Genomic DNA, 22,039 nt, shown 5'->3' with positions numbered 1-22,039 from the left:
AAGTAATTTGACAAATTAAAATGATCATGGATTAATATATAATATACTGTATATATAATTATATATAATTTGACTATTAATTACTCTAATGCAATCTAATGAATCCATTATTATATAATATTAATCCATGGTTATTTTTTATATGTATTTGTTTGTTTAATTGTTTTTTACTTCATTATCATTATTTTATTTTCTTGCAAATCATTTGTCATCAGTGACGTACTGTAGGTAGCAGAAGCTGGGTTTCATTTCAGGGAAAAATGTCTCCCCTTAATGAATCCTATTTGATCTGTGTGTATTAGAGCAGTGATTACTGACGGTGCTTTGCGCTTATGTCAACGTGAATTATTGACTCTGGTTGGATGTTAGACGATTGGGTAAGATGTTTATTTGGTTTAGGAATAAGAGTGATATTAGCAGTGTTCATATAGTGAGGAATAGTTCCAGTTTCATGCATTTCAATGATCAATTATCAAATTCATCTTAGTAACCATCTGGACCAGGGGGTTTGCCATGAGATAGACTAACTTGGCAAGTTCCTGTTATTAGTTCAGTTAGTATTCTGTCTAAAAAATGTTTTCACGGTTGTTTAATAAACTATTCAGTTGGTTTTAAGTCCTCAAGAGCTCCTCAGTGATTAGAGCTGCAGGCTCACTCAAGGATACCAGGTCCAGTCTCTACTCTGGTGTTATCATTCCCAACGTTTCTGTTAACACTGATGTAGCGACCTTGCCGGTCGGTCAGTGTTGAATTATGGGACTGATTGTAATGGCAATCCCTTTTTGTTGGAACGTAAATGTAGAATCAAAGGTCTGGCCAATCCATCTGGCCTCCAATCCCCGAAACTCTTCATGTTGTAATTTCCTAAAAGTAAACAAACTTGAGAATGTGCAAAAGTTTTTAATTATATTTTTTCTCTGAAGAATTGATTCTTCTGACATTGCAATATTTAAGCTATCCAAACAGGACCATCTGACATCTTTACTATATATTTTTCGCTGCCCTGTTTTATAGGTGTGTGACCGCTCAACGACTCCTCAGTGGCACGAACACTTTCATTTCCTGGTACACGACCCCAACAAAGACATGCTTATTATTAAAGTAAGGATTTGTTCTTGTATATATTCCTATATTACTTGCTTATGTATTTCCTTTAGATTTTTCCTCCAATTTGTAACCTGTAAACATTTTTATAGCTCTCTAGTGGGTGGGATCAGCCGTTGGGTTCCCTGGTTCTACCAGTCAGAGAGCTTCTCTCCCAACCAGCGCTGGCGGTGGACCAGTGGCTGAGTATAGATGGAGGTTTGGCTGAGAGTCAGATCCTACTGAGGGCAGAACTTAAGGTATGAAATATTACACACCTCTAAGAAAATGTAGACAATTATAGCTAGAATGTGAGAAATTGTGCTGCAATAAAGAATCAAAACAGGTATCCTTGTAAAAGTATGAGTAATTGAATTCAGTTTTATTTATATAATGCTTTTAACAGTGGTCATTGCTGCAAAGCAGCTTGAAATAAGGAAAGATGTACTGTATAAATCAAAATGTACATTACACATACAGTACATTTATACACATATTAATGAACATGCTGTGTGCTTATACTTTATTTACACCATCTGATGTAGGGCAGACATGCTCTGTCAGTCAGTTTTACGATGTTAGCACATACTGTACACCATCAGCCATGGCACCAGGGTAGCTCCGACCCCTATGGGCATGACTCGATTGTTCAGAGCATTCCATGGATGCTCAGTTAGATTGAGATCTGGGGAGTTTGGATGCTGGATCAATAACACTCTTTGCCTCTGCTAAGCCCCATATGCAGCAACCGGTGATGCACTGGGTATTCTGATACATTTCTATCATAATGTAACACTTGCTTGACTGTAGACAGAGACACTGATGTTCCAGGAGCTTCTTCTTTATGGCAGCTTTGTGTCTTGATGGTTCCTGAATTGTACATGATTATCGGAACCACTTCCCTTTTAGCTGAGGAAAAAGGTTAGGGTCTACTTCCTGTTTTTTTTTTTTTTTTATTGCCTACCTATACCTTGCAAATAACTTGTACTTGGGTACAATGGTTTGAACTGATGTTGAAATCTGCAGTTGTTTATAAATGGCATACAAACACTTGTTATGCTGGCAAGGAGATCAATCACGATCACTAACAGGAAGTTTAACAGCCCTTGGGCTTGGTGTATTGAAATCCATTTTAAGACTTTCACCAACACCAAAGTAAAACTCTTAAGTGAATGCATGTCAATTTTTGGCCCTTTATGTAAAATTTAGTCTTTATTTCGCAGTTTTCCTCTATTAAAGATGTATGTTGTATAATTATTCCTCCCCAGGAAAAGACCAGTTTAAATAAGTCACTGACAGTCCAGTATTGCAGTCACATTCATGTCCATGATGAGTGTATTTTGAGCAGCATAAAAATTTTAATCTACTCAAATGTTAAAAAAAAATGTTAATAAAAAAATGATGCAGTACATTAATCATTATTCCTGTTATTTTTTTCAATGCAGATCCTGGACTCTAAGATGGCAGCACTTCTGGCGCTCGGTGCTGGGCCTGTTTTAAGCAATAAGCAGATCCCCATCACTGGACAGATCAGAATTTCTTTGTCCCATCAGAAGAAACTCACTGTTATCATTCATGGCTGCAGGTTTGTTAATTTTCTGTCAGATTAATTTTATCCAAACATTGTGTAAGTATGATGAAGTATGCCAAAGGGTTTATGCCAATACAGATGGCGCAGCACATAGATAAGGTCATTCCCTGTTTCCCGTTTCTCACGCATCTTTGAATCTAAATGTGCGGCATGTGCACCTCTTTATTTTTGTAATAAATTAACATGTGATTATCATTTGGATATATTTTATGATGTGTGAAACATAAAATGTGGAAAAATGAAAAGCCCCCACACTGTATTATTGTATTTTATAGTATTATATTATAGATATTAATTTAGGATTATATAATAAGAATAACAAATTAATCAGGTAAAATAATGAATATAATGAGTATTTTCCTCCTTTAAAGAAATAATTGCATTAAATTGTTATACATTATAGAAATATACAAAATGTTAGTTTACTATAAAATTAAGTTAATAAAAGAAGAAAACATAAACGGGAGTAGTACAAGTATTATAGTGTAAGGGGTCAATCTTAAACATACAAGCATGGTAAATATCTTATATTTGAAACAGTCCAAAACGCTGATTGATTGTGTGTGGTATTTCAGAGGCCTGGTGACATCATCGAAGGAAGGTATAGACACTTACGTCTCTCTGATTCTGCTGCCTGATAAAAGCAAAGCCACGAAGAGAAAGACTGCTGTCAAGAAGAAGGATTTGAACCCTGAGTTTAATGAGAGGTGTGGATCCTGTGTGTGTGTGTGTGTGTCTGTGCATAAATGTGACATAAGGCCATTATACGCACAGTTCTTGCTTTGTTCTTATTTCTGAAATATTTCACAAATGTAGCTTAGATATATATTACATATATTACATTATTTACTTAAGTTTAAGTTAATGTCATGCACTGATGTCTGTTTTCGTAAGGTTTGAGTTTGACATGAGTGCGGAGGACGCTCAGAAGAGAGTGCTTAGTGTGTGTGTAAAGCACAGTTCTTCCTTCATGAGTCGAGAAAAGGATGTGATTGGTCAGGTGAGTCAGCAAATAATGACCAGCCTGTCTTTAAACTACAGTTTACATCAAGTACTGTATAGTAATATAATAAATACCTTTCCGTGCCTATAGGCTGAAATAGATCTGGCACAGATTGACCTTCTCACGGGCGTTGCAGAATGGTAAGTTATGTGATGCACACACACAGATTTTCACATTGTTGTTTGTGTTAGGCAGCAAAGGCGATTGCAGTATCAGGTACCAATGTTGCAGGTACCAAAGTGGCATGTGCTGTATTTGGCATAACTCCTTCAGAAAATAATATGATCATACTAAGGGCTGTCACTCCCAGCACTGTTGTCCTGTAGATTCAGTTTATGCTTCAAGCAGGAAGAGTTGATCATCCATTGCCTTCTGAACCTGTGTGTCAGGTCTAGGCACGGGTGGCTTGTGACCCAGTAATTTCTGCTACAGTATATAGCTCCCTTAGCTTGTACAGTATGATCCTGTTCCTGTTGAATCTCCCATTGTGGACATTAGCTCCTTGAGGGCAAAATCCTCTTCATCCATTTCTTAACAAGATGGGAATAGAAAAGTAATGACTATATTGACAAACGTAACACATGAGGTCATCATAAGGTTAAAGTTGCATTATAATGTACAGTATAGCTGCCCTGTTCTGGTGATACCAGTGTTGAATCTAATCAAACTCCAAACACACTGCAGGAAAAACTTAGAAGAGCCTATTATTCTTATAGGTGACTAACCCCATTGGACATTACACATGGTGTAGGTTCTAATGCTAGTTAAGAACGTTATGATGATCTCCTCAAAGCTATAAATTCTGCATATGATAGCTGAATCCTTTCTTATTGCTTAAATCTGTGAATTTTTCAGGACCATAGCACGCTAAACCCTGTTAAAACTATCTGTAATTTCCCCACAGTTGTTTTTAGCACAGGAACACTAAACATCTCAAGTATACTAAGTGATTTCCAAGTTTTTGGTTTGATGTGAACAACAACCCGGCTGTCAGATGGCCATCGTTTATTACTTCTTAGTCATTCATTAGTTATACTCATAACAACCCTAAGATTCCTACACCGTTTATTGTAAATAGATCTTGCACTTTATGCTACTCTGTTGATTGTGGATGTGTGATAAGATGTTTTTGTAATCTAATTGTCATGAAGATCAGGTTAAATGTGCATGAAAACCTTCGACTTGTATTGAACTGTTGTCTTAACAAATTTCTTTATCTCTCATTGTAAGGTTTGACTTAAAAGACCACAACTAGTTGGAGTGTCTGAAGTCCTTTCCTCTAAGTGGCCATTACCCATCCAATACAACTTTCTACACGGATGCCTTGCTGTAATATATAATATTCCATTTCTTCCTTCTCTGTTCTTGCAGCTGCTATCTCGATGCCACGAGGCTTACTGAATTTGAATAATCAATGATGCAATCAATATTACTTATGGACAGAGTTTTGTTACTTTTTATTGAAGTTTAATGACGAGACATAAGTGGGCTTCCAGGAACTGTAATATCTTTACATTGATTTTACAAGTTCCAGTATCTCCTTATGCAAATTGATTGAGGCCAGGGATGCAGATTGACTCAGTGATTGTATTTGATTATGCAATGAGGAATATTTAGGATGTTAATGTAAGTTTTATGGATTTTGCAAAAATGTTTCTTTTTCCACTTATTAAACCAAATTAATGACCATGTTGACTGAGGCATATGCAGACTTCTGCAATGTTAATGTTTGCAGATAAAGCAGGCAAAATTGCCAATTTCAGTGGCCTCTCGTGTATCAATGCAAATCAATACCAGAGCTGCATTTCAATCGTTTATGTATCTAATTGATTTCCTTCCTTATTTCCACTTGCGAAAATTCTTTTTGAAGTTAATTTCGTGTAACTTTTATGTGCACTCATTTTATAATTGGGTTTTTGTGACCGACCTCTCCACCAGTACACAGCAGACGGTGTTGTTTTATTCTTCTGATCATGTGGCAGCAGTACAATGCATAAAATCTATGCAGATTAGGGCTGAAGCAAGACATCTAGAGTTGATGCTAAATAATGTGAACAACACCCCCCTAAATGAATAGATAGATTAAAAAGTGAAAAATTAATAGTGAGCACAGACTCACCCAAACTGAAAAGATAAAGATTTAGGGAGAGGGAAAAGGAAAAACTTTTACCCAACAAATCTGTGCATATGATAGCCTCTGATTCTTGTTCTTGGTTGCCATGACTGAAACCTGATGCGCTTTACTGCTGTTGCAGTCCATCAGTCTCAAGATGCAACTGCTAACTGAGGTTTGAGTTACTGTAGTCTTCCAGTCAACTCAGAGCTGTCTGCTTAAATTCTGTTCAAGATCAAGAGGAGCTCGTCAGATAAAAAAAAAATAAAAAATTCAGACAAGCTCATTTGCCCCCAGCAAAGTCAGAGATATTTTATTTCCCAGTATGAAGTTTGATGTGAACATTAACTGAAGCTCTTGACTTGTATTTGCATTATTTTTCACACTGTGTTGCTGCCACATGATTGGCTTATTGGACTACTGAATAGAAGGTCAGGAGTACAGATGTTCAAAAGAAGTGGATTGCTGAGTGGTGAGAGGAAAATTAAAACAAAGCAGTGAAATGAAAAGCAGAATTTTAACTGCATCTGAAAACCTATACATTACTTTTGATACTGATTAAGACCATGCTATTTGCTAAATTAATGTGCAATAATGGCCCTAATAGTAATTTGATTTACTTCACATAAGGGCAGCTCTTTCAAATTTTATTTCCCCAGAACAGTACATCAGTAAGCTGACATGGGGCCTAGATGTAACACATTGATATGATTTACGGTGGATGAAGAAACATTTTTGGTAGTTGTTTTTTTTAAACATGGAAATATGAGAGAGAGACAGAAAGAGAAAGACAGAGAGAAATGAACATGGTGTGTGTCATTACAATGTATGTTTGTTTAAATTAGGCCTTACATTTGTGTTAGAAACTGCATACAACTTTTTTGCATTTTAATGTTACTTTTTATATTTGAGTTGGATTATGTTTGGTAAATAAAAAAAAAATGTACATGACAGACAATACACACAAAAATGGACATTAACATGGCCCAGCTGAAGTTATATTTTGTATGTTTTATTGTATATGGTTTTATTACTGATGTTACATTTGTTCAATTTTAGACATGAAATGGAAATTAATTTGTATTTGTTTCAACATTACTTTTTATCAATATATCGGTGATTAATTCACAAAGAATCTTAAGGTTGAGAGCAGCTCCTAACAGGATGTGTTTATAGAAGTTCTTTGAGGAAAGAGGCATGGAAAAGCATTGTATATACAAAAATGCAGTACACAAAACAAGCCAAAAACAAGATCTTATGCGATCTAAAAAGTAATTTTAAAAGCTTGGATACACTATGGTGTTAGGGTGATCTCAGCAGTTGCGTAAGGAGATTGTAAGTAGAACCTACTGTAGTAAAAAAAAAACTAAAACTCTCTGTAATAAGATTCTTTGTGAATATTTCAGCATTTGTTGGGAGATATATTTTTTGTTTGTTTACCCCTTTTTATATTTTTTTATTCTATGATGCAAAACCTGCTTGACTGTGATTGCTGCATACATACAGTATACATGAAAAATTCAAAACACCAAAGAACGAAGCACTTAAAACTGCTACAAAACCAACTGCATTTTTCACAGCTATGCATTGTTCAGTATTTACTGTCTGCTGGGAAACACTTGAGCTTGAATATTACCACATTAAAATGCCAATAAAGCATACACTTGGACTAGCATTCATGGACTCACTGATTAATATTAAGCACAGTCATTAAAAAAAACAGTGCCTTTGTAAAAAAAAAAAAAAAAAAAATCACATGGGTAGGTGAAGGCACCTAAATTACATTTAATCTCAAAAGGACTGCAGTGCTGCGAGGTATACTGATGCTTTCATACCCCATTTGCAGAAGAACAAGTACAAGTAGAACCTAGCGTTGAAGGCATAAAATATCTAAAAGCATGATCATTTATTTGATCAGCATTTGGGTTTATACCTGAAATCAATTTATTTTAAAACTATTGTTGTATCACCCACCTCTCTGTGGTCACATTACAATGACATGGTTAAACTTTTCCTCAGAAAAATAGACTAATTTATTTAAATTCTACTAGGTCACAATGATGAAGTTAAAATGAAATTCCAGTATGAGTGTTGCCCAAAGTTTTAATGATATAACAGTACAGTGACAAAATGAAAGCAACATTAAAACTCAACTCAATGTTTACCAAGATTTTACATGGTAAACATTCCCTTGCATTTGAATGTTGAATTCTGCAGATTTAGCGTGGAAACTTCACAAATTTAGATTTACATCAGTTTATACAATATAAAACAATACAAAGAGTGAGTTTAAGTGTATCCCTAGAGACTTGTCCAGGAACAGACAAAAATGTTGCCCTTAATGGTGACGTCCACAACCCGGTCTTGTTTTCAACCCATCTCCAAAACGTTACAACCGTGCTGAATTTATGTCAGGCTGGAAAACAAAATGAAAACATTTCAATTAGCACTGAACTGGCAGTTGTGGCAGTGTTCCTCTTCTCTGGGAACAATTTTCCCCAAATCTATGTTCTTAGCAAGTAAATAAAAAGAGAAGTCTATGCAATCACTATGGTTATATGTACTTACCTGTCAATGAGCGAGTCCCTCATGCTGGGAGCTATGGTGCTTGGTTGAGATTCGCTCAGCTTGAATACACTCTCAATGACTGACAACTCTGTGCTTGTTGTATCCAAACCACAGAAGGCACACCAGTCATTCACCACCATGCCTGCGGCAATCACCTCACTGCCACGGTTTACAGTACCAGCCTAAAATAAGATCTCAATTACTTGAACTGACCCAAGATTAGTAGCATTACAATAACTGTATTAAAATAAATAAATACAAATAAAACAGATTTTATAGCGCATAAGTAGCCAACACGTCTTAATATTTACAGTTTTCTTCAGCATTATTTTACAATGTACAAATAGAATAAAAATTAGAATTTGTATGTGTGCGTGCATGTGCATCAGATATTCAGATTATGTAAATATCTAAAATGATATTAAAATTAATTTACATGCACTCATTTATCCATCTATATACACACACATAGGCCCTGTGCAAAACGTATTAATATTTCATAATTACATGCAAGACTATTAATTAAGAACAACGTAACAAAACAAAAAAAAAACAGTAGTGTATAAATGAGGTTAATGTGCAAGTTTAGGAAATTAGGGAAGGACATTCACTTACAACTAGAGGTACTTGCAAGAGTGATGAAAGTTCATCTTGGTCTTCAATAGATGTTTTCGGGTGCACAAGGCCTCCCTGGTTGCTAAAGGCACAATAACTACCCACGAGCACCTGCTCTGCCACTGTCTGCCTGAACACCTCCACTTTTAGGGTGTCTGCCAGAATCTCTTCTGTTTCCTGTGCAGTACAGTAGCCATTAATCACACCATGAATTACTTCACACAAAACAATATCATATTTACAACCTGTAACCACTGCCAATGAGTTCCATTGAAACCAAATTTAAAAGCGACTGCCATTGTGTTCAGTACAGTCCATGCAGGGGCATTTACTTGTGCATTTACTTGTGACACTCATTTGTACAGAATGCAGAAAAAAGATGCTTTCCATACACAACGCAAGTAAAAATTATCCTCACCCTGTCAAGGTCAGGATGAACTAGAGCCACATAGTCATTGCAAGAAATGACATTTCCGAGTGCAGAAAGTCGCTCCTCCACTCTCTGAATGCGCACAGTGTCTGGCAAGGAGTTCCTCATGTGCTGCAACTCCTGATCTGTTGTGTTGTTGGGCACGAGAAGTCCATGGCGGTTTCCTTTAAAGTAAAGGTAAGATTTGTGTCAGAAATCAGGACTGATTATCCAGAAAGCTTAAAGCTGTATCCTGTTATAAACAAGTATACAAATATAAATCATTACAACCATAATCTCAAGACTTTAATTTAAACTGTATTATTTTTTGGAGTTAAAATGATTGCAACAAGTAATAACTAGAGCATGCTGTTGCAGTTAGGGTGGTTTGATGTCAGAACAGGCTTTTCATAACATGATTCAAGAAATTATATTTATCTTTCAGCAATGTTCAAACACTGAATTTGAGTTCAATAATCCAAATAATAAAAAACTTATTAATTTACTTTACAGCTGCTATAACAAGCGGTAATAGGAACTTCTCATGAATGGTTCACAACCTTAAAATGTAACTATAAATACTCACCATGCTTTCTGTCCAAGTTAACCATTTTATGCACGCACACAGATCAGAAAAGAAGAAAATGTAATCTTTGTGACATGGCATGTATGTTGGTGCCAAATGTACTGGTTTAAATATTTCAATTCTAAGGTTTATAAAAAAACTAGGGGTTTGGACAATGCTTTGACATTATCGATTTCTCAATAGCAAAGTGTTGAACCTTTTCGCTCTGAACCCTTCCAAACACACTCCATTGCTTTGTAAAGGGACTGAGAATCAGTTAAATGTGAAGGAACACACAACTGTGGAGAATATGGCTAATTAATGACCAATCCACATCATGGTTTGTGGAGTTGTGAATTTTGAGATGTTTTTTGCTCACCATAATGGCTTAGATCAGTGGTTCTCAAACATTTTCTGTCATTTCCCACTTAAGAGGGTGGGCGAATTTTCAAGCTCCATTTGTCAACAAAATGATAACGAAAACGGCCAAGTTTACTATTTATTGAAATATCAATTTCTAAAGCAATAAGATCAAACAACACCAGGTTCAAAACAGATAAAATACACGCGCAATTGTTATAACAGGCTTACTTTGTCACTTATCTAGAGATTTCTTTCAAAGAAGTTGAGTGGCTTATTAACGTGACTGGAGTGTGTTGTCTCTAAGGCTACGTTTACACTGTCAGGTAAATATGACCCAATTCAGATTTTTTGCTCATATGTGACACATATCGGATATGTTCTATGTCCGTGTAAACAGGAAAAAAACGCATGCATTCCGATATTTCGAGATCGGTTTCAGGCCTCCTTCATATGTGGAAATAAATCAGATATGTGTTAAATGTGATTGTCGTGTAAACAGACAGATCGGATTTCCTGAGACATTGCGTTCTGTAAGTCATTAAAACTGCAACTTCTTCGTGGTTTAATGACGTAATGTTATTCTCCGGTGGAAGCGCGTGTGGAATTATAACATCGCAGGTGACATTAAAAAGGAAAAGCACCCAGCACCACCCCCCCCTGCTCCTTTAATGCTTATTAGGACTAAATAAAATTAAGAAATCAGTATATGGTGAATGAAGCATATGTACAGGCTGCAATTATGCCGTTTTTTTTCCTCCTCCTCCTCCGTTTTAAAACCATGGTGACGTTTCGCGAACTTTGCATATATCGCAGAGTGTCAAGCATACTTCACCTTCGTCTATCTGGACTAGTGTGTAGCGCAAGAACCTCCCTTTAAGTATGCGCGATGTTTCAGATGGTATAGCAAGTGTAAACATGTGTATCGGATATGAGTCATAGTTGAAAGAACGTGTAAACAGACGGTCAAAAAAATCTGATATAGGCAACAAATCAGAATTGGGCATCGAGACCTGCAGTGTAAACGTAGCCTAAGTGTCTTCCTACTTTGTTGGGTCTCGTGCTGTCTGCTGCCAGCGGTTTAAGACACAAAGCACACACAGGTCTCTCATCTGCCCCGACCATCCCCACCATGAACATAGGCAACATAGGCTTCATCATGTTGTCTTTTCGGCTGGCTTTTTGGTTGATTAGGCTGATAGTGCCGAATCACCTGCTTTTTTTGGGTCCATGTAACAAATGTATCCATTAATGTTATTATGCTCACTATATACAGTACGCTACTGACCCGGTTTGTGTCCGCGGCAAAGTTAGTTTTATATTCACATCTCCGAATTCAATAGCTGCGTAAATAAACCGACAAATAAGATACCCACATACATTTCCTCTCTCCATTGTCTTTAAGCTACATCCACCTTAAATTATACATGTTTAAAAGCATAACCATCATTATTCTCTATGGCGCAACGAATGATTTAGGGATCATCCCAAAATGCGGCACACCAACAAAAAGTGTAGAGCGATATTGATCTTCCCTTTTGTTCAGCGCCTAAGGGATCAAAAAGCAACTGTTGCCGCCGCACTGGAAACTACAAATGCCAGACAAGCACTGCCTGATAAAATATAAATTTTTTATTTATAAATTCGACATTCAGAACCTATAAATTATTATTTTATACCTAGAAATTACTTTCCTTTGAAAACACTACTGCGTGTGGAGTCACATGACCCCGCTCCGTTACGTTATTCCGCCGACATGTCGAGCATAGAGAGCTTAAACACTGAGACAACTGAGCAACAAGAGCAAAAATCTCTCACTTATAATATGTAAGCATATATACTGTACAAAACTTGTCATTGAACTATGAGGGCAAAAAATAAAAATAAAAATAAATAAATAAAACAATCGTTCATTAATCGTAATCGAGTTAAAATGTTCAATTAATCTATTTTGATTTTAGGCCAAATCGCCCAGCCCTAATATATAATACCGAATGTTTCCTTATATATTGTTCCTCTGCAATTAACATGCCGATGTTAAACCGTTATTGTTGCACTATAGTTCCACTTTTTCTCTGATGTTATTTTAATTTACTTGTATTAATGATCAATTTCTTTTTGTGTGATTCCCCACTAGTGCTTTGAAAACCACTGGCTTAGAAGTATGGGACTGAAAGCTAACGATAAGTAATATTATTGCACTTTTTTTCAAGTCCAAAAACCTGGCCGTATCTCCTTCAGTTTTTTAGCATCACATAAAACAGAAATGTTCAGCCAGGTCTCCTGAGCACTGTGGAAGGTGTTAAATTTTTTTTTACTGTTGTCAAGCTTTGACAATTTGGTTGTCATAGTGCCAAAACCTTGCAATTGTCTGATTTGGAAACGAGAAATGCTGAAATTTTTTTTGCCAATCATCATATTAATGAAAAATAATTAGCAAAACCCAGCCCAACTAAAAATTAATAGGGCTTTTACAGTGTAAATAAAGTAATTAAACAATGAGTCAACAAAAAACTACAAAGGTTTTTAACCTGCAGATTCACACTCAATTTTGACACCAAGTTTTTCAAAAGTATCAAAACGGTTCAAAAGTAATGCTCCTTGAGCTATTCAGCTCAGAAGCAGAGGACTGACTTCCTATTTCAAGCCCACGCCTGCAATGGTGAATAAGCTAAGACATGCCCCCACCACTCACTCACACCAACTGCTGTGGGGTACAAATCGCCATCAAGCGGTGCACCATCTTTCATCCCCTATGTCACAATTTCCCCAGGAATTGTCTGTAGTTTGAGTTACTATAGACTTCTGGTTAGGTTAGAGCAGTCTGGCCATTCTTCTCCGATTTCTCATGTCAACAATTAGTTTCACTCACTCACTGTTTTTGTACAATTCTCTGTTAACTTTTGGATAACTTTATTATGTAGGGATGCACCGAAATTTCGGCCGCCGAAAATTTTCGGCCGAAATAGCATTATCGGTTTCGGCCGAAACTTAAGAAAGCGCCGAAAATAAAAGCCGAAATTGTCGCCACGCCTCTCCCATCCTCCCGTCTCGTTCGCGCCGTCATTACGCATCAAACACGGAGTATGGAAGCACTTCAAAGTTTCAGATGAGGACAGCAAAGTTGCAATATGCAACATTTTTTTAATACAAACAAAAAGAAAATATTTTAAACATGTTTTTTAATGAAGCCATTTTCGGTTTCGGTTTTTCGGCCAAGTGCATCCAAAAATTTCGGTTTCGTTTTCGGCCCAGAATTTTCATTTCGGTGCATCCCTATTATTATGTGTAACTTTATAACTTGATTTAGTGTAAATCCCAAATCAGAAGTTATCAAACTAATACTGAAATACTCAAGCTAGCCCATCTGTCATCACCAACGAGTATAACGGGTAAAAAGTCAAAATTTTCACAAAAGCCAAATTCTGTCCTGTAGCTGCATGATTTTATGAATGGTGCTGCTGCCACATGATACAATAACTCAATGTGTGGGCGTATAGATGGTTATAATAAAGTAGACAATAAGCACATACCCACTTTACATTTTTTGCTCTTTTTCTGTATTGGTCATTCTGATTTATAAGAAGGCATGGAATACTATGGAATACTCGTGTTTGGTGTGTCATTACACAACTAGCCTAAACGGAATATGGTTATTATTTGAATAAATGGTAAAAACAGCGTTGTCAGATGACAACCCAGTAATGAAAAGTTTTACTCACCTACACACATCCTCCCAATGATCCGGCATCCTGCTATAGATGCATGCACAACAGGTATCGTTTCTGAAAGTTCTCCTTCAAAGACACTGCAAAGATTAAACTCCATTTACATTCTAATTTTTACATACTCATGTGCAGCACCTAAATTAGAATTAGAATGACATGTAGCGATTTACAGACTGCTGCAGACCTTACCTGTAGAAGTTTTCTGAGCCACCTATTGCCACTAAGCAGTAAGTGTTGGTGAGCTTTGCAAAACAGCCGATTTCATTATTCTTCTCAAAGGATGCTCGGACAGCCATAATGATAGAGAACTGCTAACAACAGGATCACTTTCAACAAAAACTGTGGAAAAATGTGGCTCGTTAGTAAGGTACAAACATATATTTGTATAATTTACATTTATAAAAAACTAACCAACAAAGCGCATAATAAGAGTTAACGTAACCAAAATTATAGTACATATAGGTTTGTGCTTTTTCTTAATACTATGACTACGAATAATAGATTACTATGACACTAACTTGATGAATGAACAAACTTAAAATAAGGTTTACCTTAAATAAAATAAATAACATGGACACAGCTGCAAAATCTGCATTCGCAAACAGTAACGGTGAGGAAAATTCCATTCAATATTTAGCCTAAAGAAATCTCAGTAGGCTTGTTTTATTTTATAGCGATGCATTTCATTTCCATAACTGTTGATAAATTAATCATTGCTAATACAGAAATAACACTAATATCAACCCTGCCCCCACTTAATTCAAACTCATGTTTTAACATGATTTTAAAATGTTCTACTTGTCTTTATACATGTACATATGTTTATGTACATGCGTAATTACAATTAGACATAATATTGCTAAGCCTAAATCTGACTGACCCAGGTCTTGTACAGCTGGCACTATTCAATCCAGGTGATTAAAAAAAAAATTTACCATGATTTGAAAGGAGAACACTATTTGTTACATAGCCTTACTATACAGCAATTTTCTTTGTATATGACAGAGCAGAGGGTCAGCCATGATACGACACAGACGCTATACAGGAACAGAGACTGTTAAAGGGCCTTGGAGCAGTGGTAGCTCATAAGGGTGAATCTCTGGGTTACTGATTAGAGGGTCGGTGAGTTAAGCCCAATCTCCACCAATCTGCTACTGTTGAGCGCTTGAGCAAGGCCCTCTACCCTGTCTACCTCATGGCTGAGCCATCTTTATGACCACAACTACATAAGCGGGGATATACAAAAAGTGTAACACTGTGCAGTAATGTACATGTGACAGATAAAAATCCTTTACATGACTTACGCAAAGACTAACAATGCAAGTAGAACTAAAATGGAACTAGAGAATTCCATGAATTTCCCAAATAAAGAATTACGAGGCTCGACAAAACACTGTTATCTAATACACTCTGCACTTTGATTTTGGTAATTTGTAACTGCAACCAGTACATGATGTGATGGTGCTGTATGAATCAGCACAGTGCACTGGGAAAGACTATGCCAAAGCCAAGCAGAGCATTATCCTCCCCTAAAGAATTCTGTCTTGCCTCACCCTGATATTTTGTGTCTGGTCAAAAGTGTGTTCACTGTTTCCTTTGCAAAGGGAATCCAGTTTCTTAAACAGGTTTCCTAAATGAATGTTCCATCCCTTCAGTGTGATGTTGTCAGTTTCGAAGGTATGGCTTTTAGAATCTGTGCTTACAGTACAAGTTCTCTTCTTATTTTTATTATTAGCTGGTTGGACTGGTCTCCTTTAATTGAATGAGTTCAATAACTGGAAACCACCTAGGTGTAGAAATTACATGTTCACAAATAAAAGCTGCTTAAACCCTAATAATATAAACCAGATAAATATTGTAGTGAAAGATAAGCTTTACCTTTATCATAATTACTTGCAAAATGATTTATTATAATCAATTATAAACAAAAAATGCTTATATGGAAAAAGTTTTTGAATATATGTCAGATAGAAAGAAAGTTACCACTACTGTAATATTGGAATGACATTGCAAAAATGTAGAACTCTAAAAATTAGCACATTATTATTATTACTTTTTAGGTGATGGAAACAACGGAAAACACACAGAACGTGTATATGTACTATTTTTTTTTTTTGCTTAGTCACGTGTGTATAATTTGTTAAAATTAAATAAAATTCAGTTCAACAGCACCCATGCTGTGCTGAAAAAAATGAATATCTCTATACATGCACAATCCTAAGCCTTATATATATATATTTTTATTAAAAGAACAGCACAACAGAAAATGGCTAAAATGCTTTTAGTTTTAAGGACTACAGGAGTTGAATCTTTCAAAACGTTTAAGAAGTCTCTGAGACTGACGACATGTAAAACTCTTCTGGAAAAATTACAAAACATTTAAAGCAACGTTAAAAAATAAAAGCAGCATGAAAATTGCCTACGCCCGGAAAAGTAAATACTTGAAATGTCACTATTTTTTAATTTTTTTTATTTTAATAACATTCGGACATATGTTTACAGCCTGTAAACGCGTTACAAGGCGCAATATAAGATGTAGAGCTCTGCGCTGCTGAACACTGCACTGTCCTCCGGGTTTAACCCTGCCATGACACACATTTCTAAGCAAATCCTTAGAGTAAACGATGTCTAACCTTAAATTCTTAACGGAAAAACTATAGATTTTAGTAAGTCACAAGCTGACAGGATTAAAGACACACTGCGGCGGGCAACAGACTGCACTGTTTAATACTGTATAGAGTTAGTGTTAGCTCAGTGAGTTAGCCAAGAAGCCATTCCCCTAACATTTCTCTTTAGTAGTTGTTTCGACTGTTTTCTTGTAACCGCTTCAGATATGATCCATACACTCCAACCCCGACTTTACTGACACCTGTAGATAATAAAAATAACTTTTAAAATATCTAATAAAAACATATTTACCGTGAAAAGGCCTGAACCTTTCTGAAAAGCGTGAACGCACGCGACCCACGTGTTCACTTCCTCAACAACGTCTTTACGTAGGCACGTTCGGGTTTTCTACGAGATGTTGCCAGGTCCACCGATTTAGGTTACACAATCGCTATGGAAAATATATGTTTGGCTTGTGGGTGTGAAGGTTTGCATAGTATACACTGACTATACCAATATACAGAGGGGCCCAAAATATATACACACTATATGAAAAATATACACACACACACACACACACACACACAAATCATGGTCACAAGATAGCATATAGTATAGTTTGGTATGTCTACTGACATCATTAGAGGAAACATAATGCTATTCCATCGATTCATTCATCACTGTATTTATTACCCATTTTACGACCGCGGTGAGACCGTGGTCAACATTCACATGCTCATTCACACACTATGGCAATTTGGTTAGATAGGTTCACGTCTGGCAACCCTGCATACGCAGGCCGCTGTGGATGATGGGATATGTCACGTACTGTTGAGCTAAACAAGGTGTTTTTTTTTTTGTTAACTATAAATTTTTTAAATTTTTAGTTTGCTTAAAGACAAAATACAAAATGTATTATTATGATAATTTGTTGTTTACCTAACGTTTCATTAAATTATATTTTGTATTTATTATGGTTAATTTATAATGTATTAATGTACTTATTATAACTTAGTGCATATAGATATTAATATAATGTTAATTCTTATGAAACATCATGTTTTCTTTCTCTTTATTAGCTCACCACCTGTTTAACCAGCGTCATTGTAGCAGTGTTACATCTTCTGCCTGGAAACACCGTGAGCTAATCACAGGCGGTGAAAACAGGTGTGTGTGTGTGTGTGTGTGTGTGTGTGTTCTCCAGTCAACACAGCCTTGCACAAGAGCTACATGTACATTTACATGTACTGTACAGTCATGGCCAAATGTTGCCATTGAGAATGACACAACTATTAATTTTCAGAAAGTCTGCTGCGTCAGTATTTTTTAGATCTTTTTGCTGGTATACTGAAGTATAAATACAAGCATTTCATACTGTACGTGCCAAAGGATTTTTGACAATTACATTAAGTTTATGCAGAGTTGATATTTGCAGTGTTGACTCTTCTTTTTCAAGACCTCTGCAGTTCTTCCTGGCATGCTGCAGTCAACCTGGGCCACATCCTGACTTGTGGCAGTTAATCTTTGGAATTTTTCAGATTTTGTGGGTTTTTGTTTGTCCACCTGCTTCTTGGGGATTGACAATGGGATTAAGGTCTGAAGAATTTCCTGTCCATGAACCCCAAATTTCGATGTTTTGTTTTCCCCAAGCCACTTTATTCTAAGCAAGGTGTTCCATCATGCTGGGGGAAAAAAAAACATTATTCATCACCAAACTGTTCTTGGATAGTGGGAGAAGTTGTTCTCTGAGGTTGTTTTTTTACAATTCTTTGTTCATAGCTGTGTTCTTAGGCAAAATTTTAAGTGTGTCCACTTACATGGCTGAAAAGCAACCACAAACATAAATAGCTTCAGGATGCTTTAGTGTTGTTATGACACAGGACTGACGGTAGTGCTCACCTTCATACATTATAAACAGGGCAGCAAAGAAGACACTTTTCTCTTTTAATATTCTGCAAAAGGAACAGGGGTTGGGCTGTTGAGGACCGGGGTAAAGTAATTTTCTCTGATGAATCCCCTTTCCGATTGTTTGAGGCATCTGGAAAAAGGTTTGTCCAGGGAAGAAAAGGTGAGCACTAGCATCAGTCCTGTGTCATGCCAACAGTCTTGAAAAAAGTCTTTAAAAAGGGGGTTCAACACTACAAATATTAACTCGTTGCATAAACTTAATGTAATTGTCAATAAAAGCCTTTGACACTTATACAATGCTTGTAATTATATTTCAGTAATCCATAGTAACATTTGAACAAAGACCCAAAACCACAGAAGCAGCAGACTTTGTGAAAATTAATATTTGTGTAATTCTCAAAACTTTTGACCATGGCTGAGTTGGGGCGTTCTTGTATTCTACTTATGTAGTTTTAGTTATAAACTCCAACTGCCAAAGTTTAAAACTTTTCATCAGTTAAAAGCCGTAAATTGCTTTGAAGTAAGTCACAAAACAGCTTTTGGAATTAAAAAATGTATTTAATATATATATTGTAAGAACAGAGCTTTTGTAGATTATTAGTAGCTTTCTCCACATGGGGGCAACACTAAGAACTAGGGATGCCTCAGTGTGCTCTTTCTTTTACTCTTCCTCTAAACCGGAAGTGACAAACTGGATCCAGAATGGGCCAGTGTGCATGCAGGCTTTTGCACACTGGCCCAACCAAGCAAAACCCACACCAGATAGGCTATTGAAAGGTAACAACAATTAAACAGGTGGAATCACCTTTCTGGATCCAGTTTAATGCCTTTGATCTGACAAGGCAGGTCACTCAAGTTCACATCTCCACCTCCAGTTTAATGCTCCAATCCTTTCTTCTGCAGTCATGGATGCAAATTCGAGTTCGAATTGCTTACATCACATCCAAACGAATCAGAGTAAGGAGAACCAAAGCGGTGCACCACCCCAAGGAAATGAAGCACCAGTCACACAGGATCTAAGCACAGAACACAGGAGGGATTCAGTGGGAGCAGCACCTGAACTTCCACAGTGCAAAATGGGTGGCAAGAAAGTAGATGATATGAGCTTCATGATATCCTGTACAAACTGGTACTAAGGGCATGTGATAAGTGAACACTTAACACAATGTGAGATTCATCACACAAAGAAATATGGATGCTAACCTGTAGCCTGATATGACATTAAATTTTGGACTTTTGTTTTATGCAAAAATAAAATAATTACCTGTATAATTGATGTATGAAATCACTCATTATTATTAATATTCACTACCTGTGCGAGCAGTCCCTTCCTGTGATGTCAGTGTGAAAAACAATCAATAAATTATTACTTAATTTAATGAAAATACAGCACAGAAACTAGCAACTTGAAAACTGGAAAAAGAACAAATTATGTTTTACCCAATCTTCAACCAGTCCATTTCCCTGAGCCTATGCCCACTGTGGTCTCAGGATCCGGTCTGACAGGCATGGACCATGATATGACCTTTTGCAGTTGTAGCCCATTTGCCTCAAAGTTTAAAATGTTTTGCTTTCTCAGGTGTGTTTCGGCTCACCATGGTGGTAAAGATTATTATTATTGAACCTGCCTGCGTGTTCTGTTAAAACATGTGCATGATTTTATGCACATTACTGCTGCCATATAATTCCTCGATAAATGTTTGAGGTGTACTAGGGTTCCTGTTTAAGTCGCTGGTGAATGTTTTTAATGTGCTTTAGAATGGAACTTAACAGAATATTAGCACTTTTAGTCTGTTGCCTTATTGTCAGTGGTACAACACATGCAGTCAGGTCCATAGGTATTTGGACAATTGTCATATTTTTGCCTCCACAATGGATGTGGAGAAAAAAGCAATCCAGATGTGGTCAAAAGGGAGACGTTCAGCTTTTCTTTAAAGGGTTTAACAAAAGTATTGCATTAACTGTTAAGGTTTTTCCAGGCATTTTATAGTCCCTCTATTTTCTCAGGCTCCAAAGTAATTTGACAAAATATCAAGCAATATAAAATTTTTATATCTATTTTACACTTTCCTAAAGGATTATTAGGAAGACCATACTAATACGGTGTTCTGACTCAGCATTTGACAGAACTGCCTTAATTCTACGTGGCATTGATTCAACAAGGTGCTGAAAGCATTCTTTAGAAATGTTGGCCCATATTGATAGGATAGCATCTTGCAGTTGATGGAGATTTGTGGGAGGCACATCCAGGGCACGAAGCTCCCGTTCCATCACATCCCAAAGATGCTCTATTGGGTTGAGATCTGGTGACTGTGGGGGCCTGTTAGTACAGGGAACTCATTGTCATGTTCAAGAAACCAATTTGAAATGTTTTAAGCTTTGTGACATGGTGCATTATCCTGCTGGAAGTAGCCATCAGAGTACATAGGGTACAGACGGGTACATAGTTGTCATAAAGGGATGGACATGGTCATAAACAAAGCTCAGGTAGCCTGTGGCATTTAAACAATGCCCAGTTGACACTAAGGGGCCTAAAGTGTGCCAAGAAAACATCCCCCACACCATTACACCACCACCACCAGCCTGCACAGTGGTAACAAGGCATGATGGATCCATGTTCTTATTCTGTTTACGCCAAATTCTGACTCTACTATTTGAATGTCTCAACAGAAATCGAGACTCATCAGACCAGGCAACATTTTTCCAGTCTTCAACTGTCCAATTTTGGTGACCTCTTTTTCCTATTTGTGGAGGAGATGGGTGGTACCCGGTGAGGTCTTCTGCTGTTGTAGCCCATCCGCCTCAAGGTTGTGCGTGTTGTGGCTTCACAAATGCTTTGCTGCATACCTCGGTTGTAACGAGTGGTTATTTCAGTCAAAGTTGCTCTTCTATCAGCTTGAATCAGTCGGCCCATTCTCCTCTGACCTCTAGCATCAACAAGGCATTTTCGCCCACAGGACTGCCGCATACTGGATGTTTTCCCTTTTCACACCATTCTTTGTAAACCCTAGAAATGGTTGTTCGTGAAAATCCCAGTAACTGAGCAGATTGTGAAATACTCAGAACGGCCCGTCTGGCACCAACAACCATGCCACACTCAAAATTGCTTAAATCACCTTTCTTTCCCATTCTGACATTCAGTTTGGAGTTCAGGAGATTGTCTCGACCAGGCCAACCCTCTTAAATGCATTAAAGCAACTGCCATGTAATTGGTTGATTAGATAATTGCATTAATGAGAAATTAAACAGGTGTTCTTAAAAATCCTTTAGGTAAGTGTATATTCTCTATATGTCATATTCTAGTAGTTTGTAAAGAAACCAGTCTAGAAAACACTGAAATCACAAAATTTTTGTCCACTGAGATCCTTTGCCCGAGCTTGATTGCACTTGCCTTCTCTTCCTTCACGTTTGTTTTTCTGCCTTCAGTAGTGTCTTCGTCAAATGAAAAGTATGCTCAGTGAGTTCATATGACTAACTTGGCCATTTAGG

General features: G+C 36.8%; 2 protein-coding genes and 1 long non-coding RNA gene across 3 annotated transcripts in view; 2 read left to right on the top strand and 1 right to left on the bottom strand.

Annotated features, from left to right (window-relative positions):
- The window catches only part of esyt1b (extended synaptotagmin-like protein 1b), a 42,286-nt gene extending 34,821 nt beyond the window's left edge, over nucleotides 1-7,465 (top strand). The window contains exons 46-52 of the mRNA XM_053499652.1: nucleotides 1,015-1,101; nucleotides 1,197-1,343; nucleotides 2,529-2,668; nucleotides 3,250-3,381; nucleotides 3,569-3,674; nucleotides 3,768-3,817; nucleotides 4,908-7,465. Of these exons, the coding sequence (XP_053355627.1) occupies nucleotides 1,015-1,101; nucleotides 1,197-1,343; nucleotides 2,529-2,668; nucleotides 3,250-3,381; nucleotides 3,569-3,674; nucleotides 3,768-3,817; nucleotides 4,908-4,932 (687 nt within the window). The 3' untranslated portion in view covers nucleotides 4,933-7,465. The remainder of the gene's footprint in view (nucleotides 1-1,014; nucleotides 1,102-1,196; nucleotides 1,344-2,528; nucleotides 2,669-3,249; nucleotides 3,382-3,568; nucleotides 3,675-3,767; nucleotides 3,818-4,907) is intronic.
- A 410-nt stretch (nucleotides 7,466-7,875) lies between these two features.
- eif6 (eukaryotic translation initiation factor 6) lies at nucleotides 7,876-17,045 on the bottom strand. The gene is made up of 7 exons (XM_053499653.1): nucleotides 16,955-17,045; nucleotides 14,225-14,374; nucleotides 14,030-14,115; nucleotides 9,392-9,567; nucleotides 8,974-9,150; nucleotides 8,359-8,540; nucleotides 7,876-8,206 (listed from the first exon to the last, which is right to left on the bottom strand). The coding sequence occupies exons 2-7, from the start codon at nucleotides 14,329-14,331 to the stop codon at nucleotides 8,197-8,199; spliced, it is 738 nt and encodes a 245-aa protein (XP_053355628.1). The 5' UTR covers nucleotides 14,332-14,374; nucleotides 16,955-17,045; the 3' UTR covers nucleotides 7,876-8,196.
- Nucleotides 17,046-17,420: 375 nt separating this feature from the next.
- Nucleotides 17,421-19,780, top strand: LOC128527123 (uncharacterized). Its single transcript, XR_008360840.1, has 3 exons — nucleotides 17,421-17,487; nucleotides 17,722-17,809; nucleotides 19,454-19,780. It is a non-coding gene; the product is annotated as an uncharacterized LOC128527123 (long non-coding RNA).
- The last annotated feature ends 2,259 nt before the right edge of the window (nucleotides 19,781-22,039 follow it).

The sequence above is a fragment of the Clarias gariepinus genome, chromosome 6, assembly GCF_024256425.1.
Source record: "Clarias gariepinus isolate MV-2021 ecotype Netherlands chromosome 6, CGAR_prim_01v2, whole genome shotgun sequence".
In the NCBI taxonomy this organism is placed as follows: domain Eukaryota; kingdom Metazoa; phylum Chordata; class Actinopteri; order Siluriformes; family Clariidae; genus Clarias; species Clarias gariepinus.
This window is presented reverse-complemented; position numbering and strand designations above follow the sequence as displayed.

What these genes read in the sequence shown, in the direction of transcription:
- eif6 (XM_053499653.1), bottom strand. Translation starts at nt 14,331, where the DNA reads ATGGCTGTCCGAGCATCCTTTGAGAAGAATAATGAAATCGGCTGTTTT. An exon ending in GGCTCAGAAAACTTCTACAG is followed by an intron (nt 14,116 to 14,224) that starts GTAAGGTCTGCA and finishes TAATCTTTGCAG; the next exon opens with TGTCTTTGAAGGAGAACTTT. An exon ending in TCTTGCAAGTACCTCTAGTT is followed by an intron (nt 8,541 to 8,973) that starts GTAAGTGAATGT and finishes ATCTTATTTTAG; the next exon opens with GCTGGTACTGTAAACCGTGG.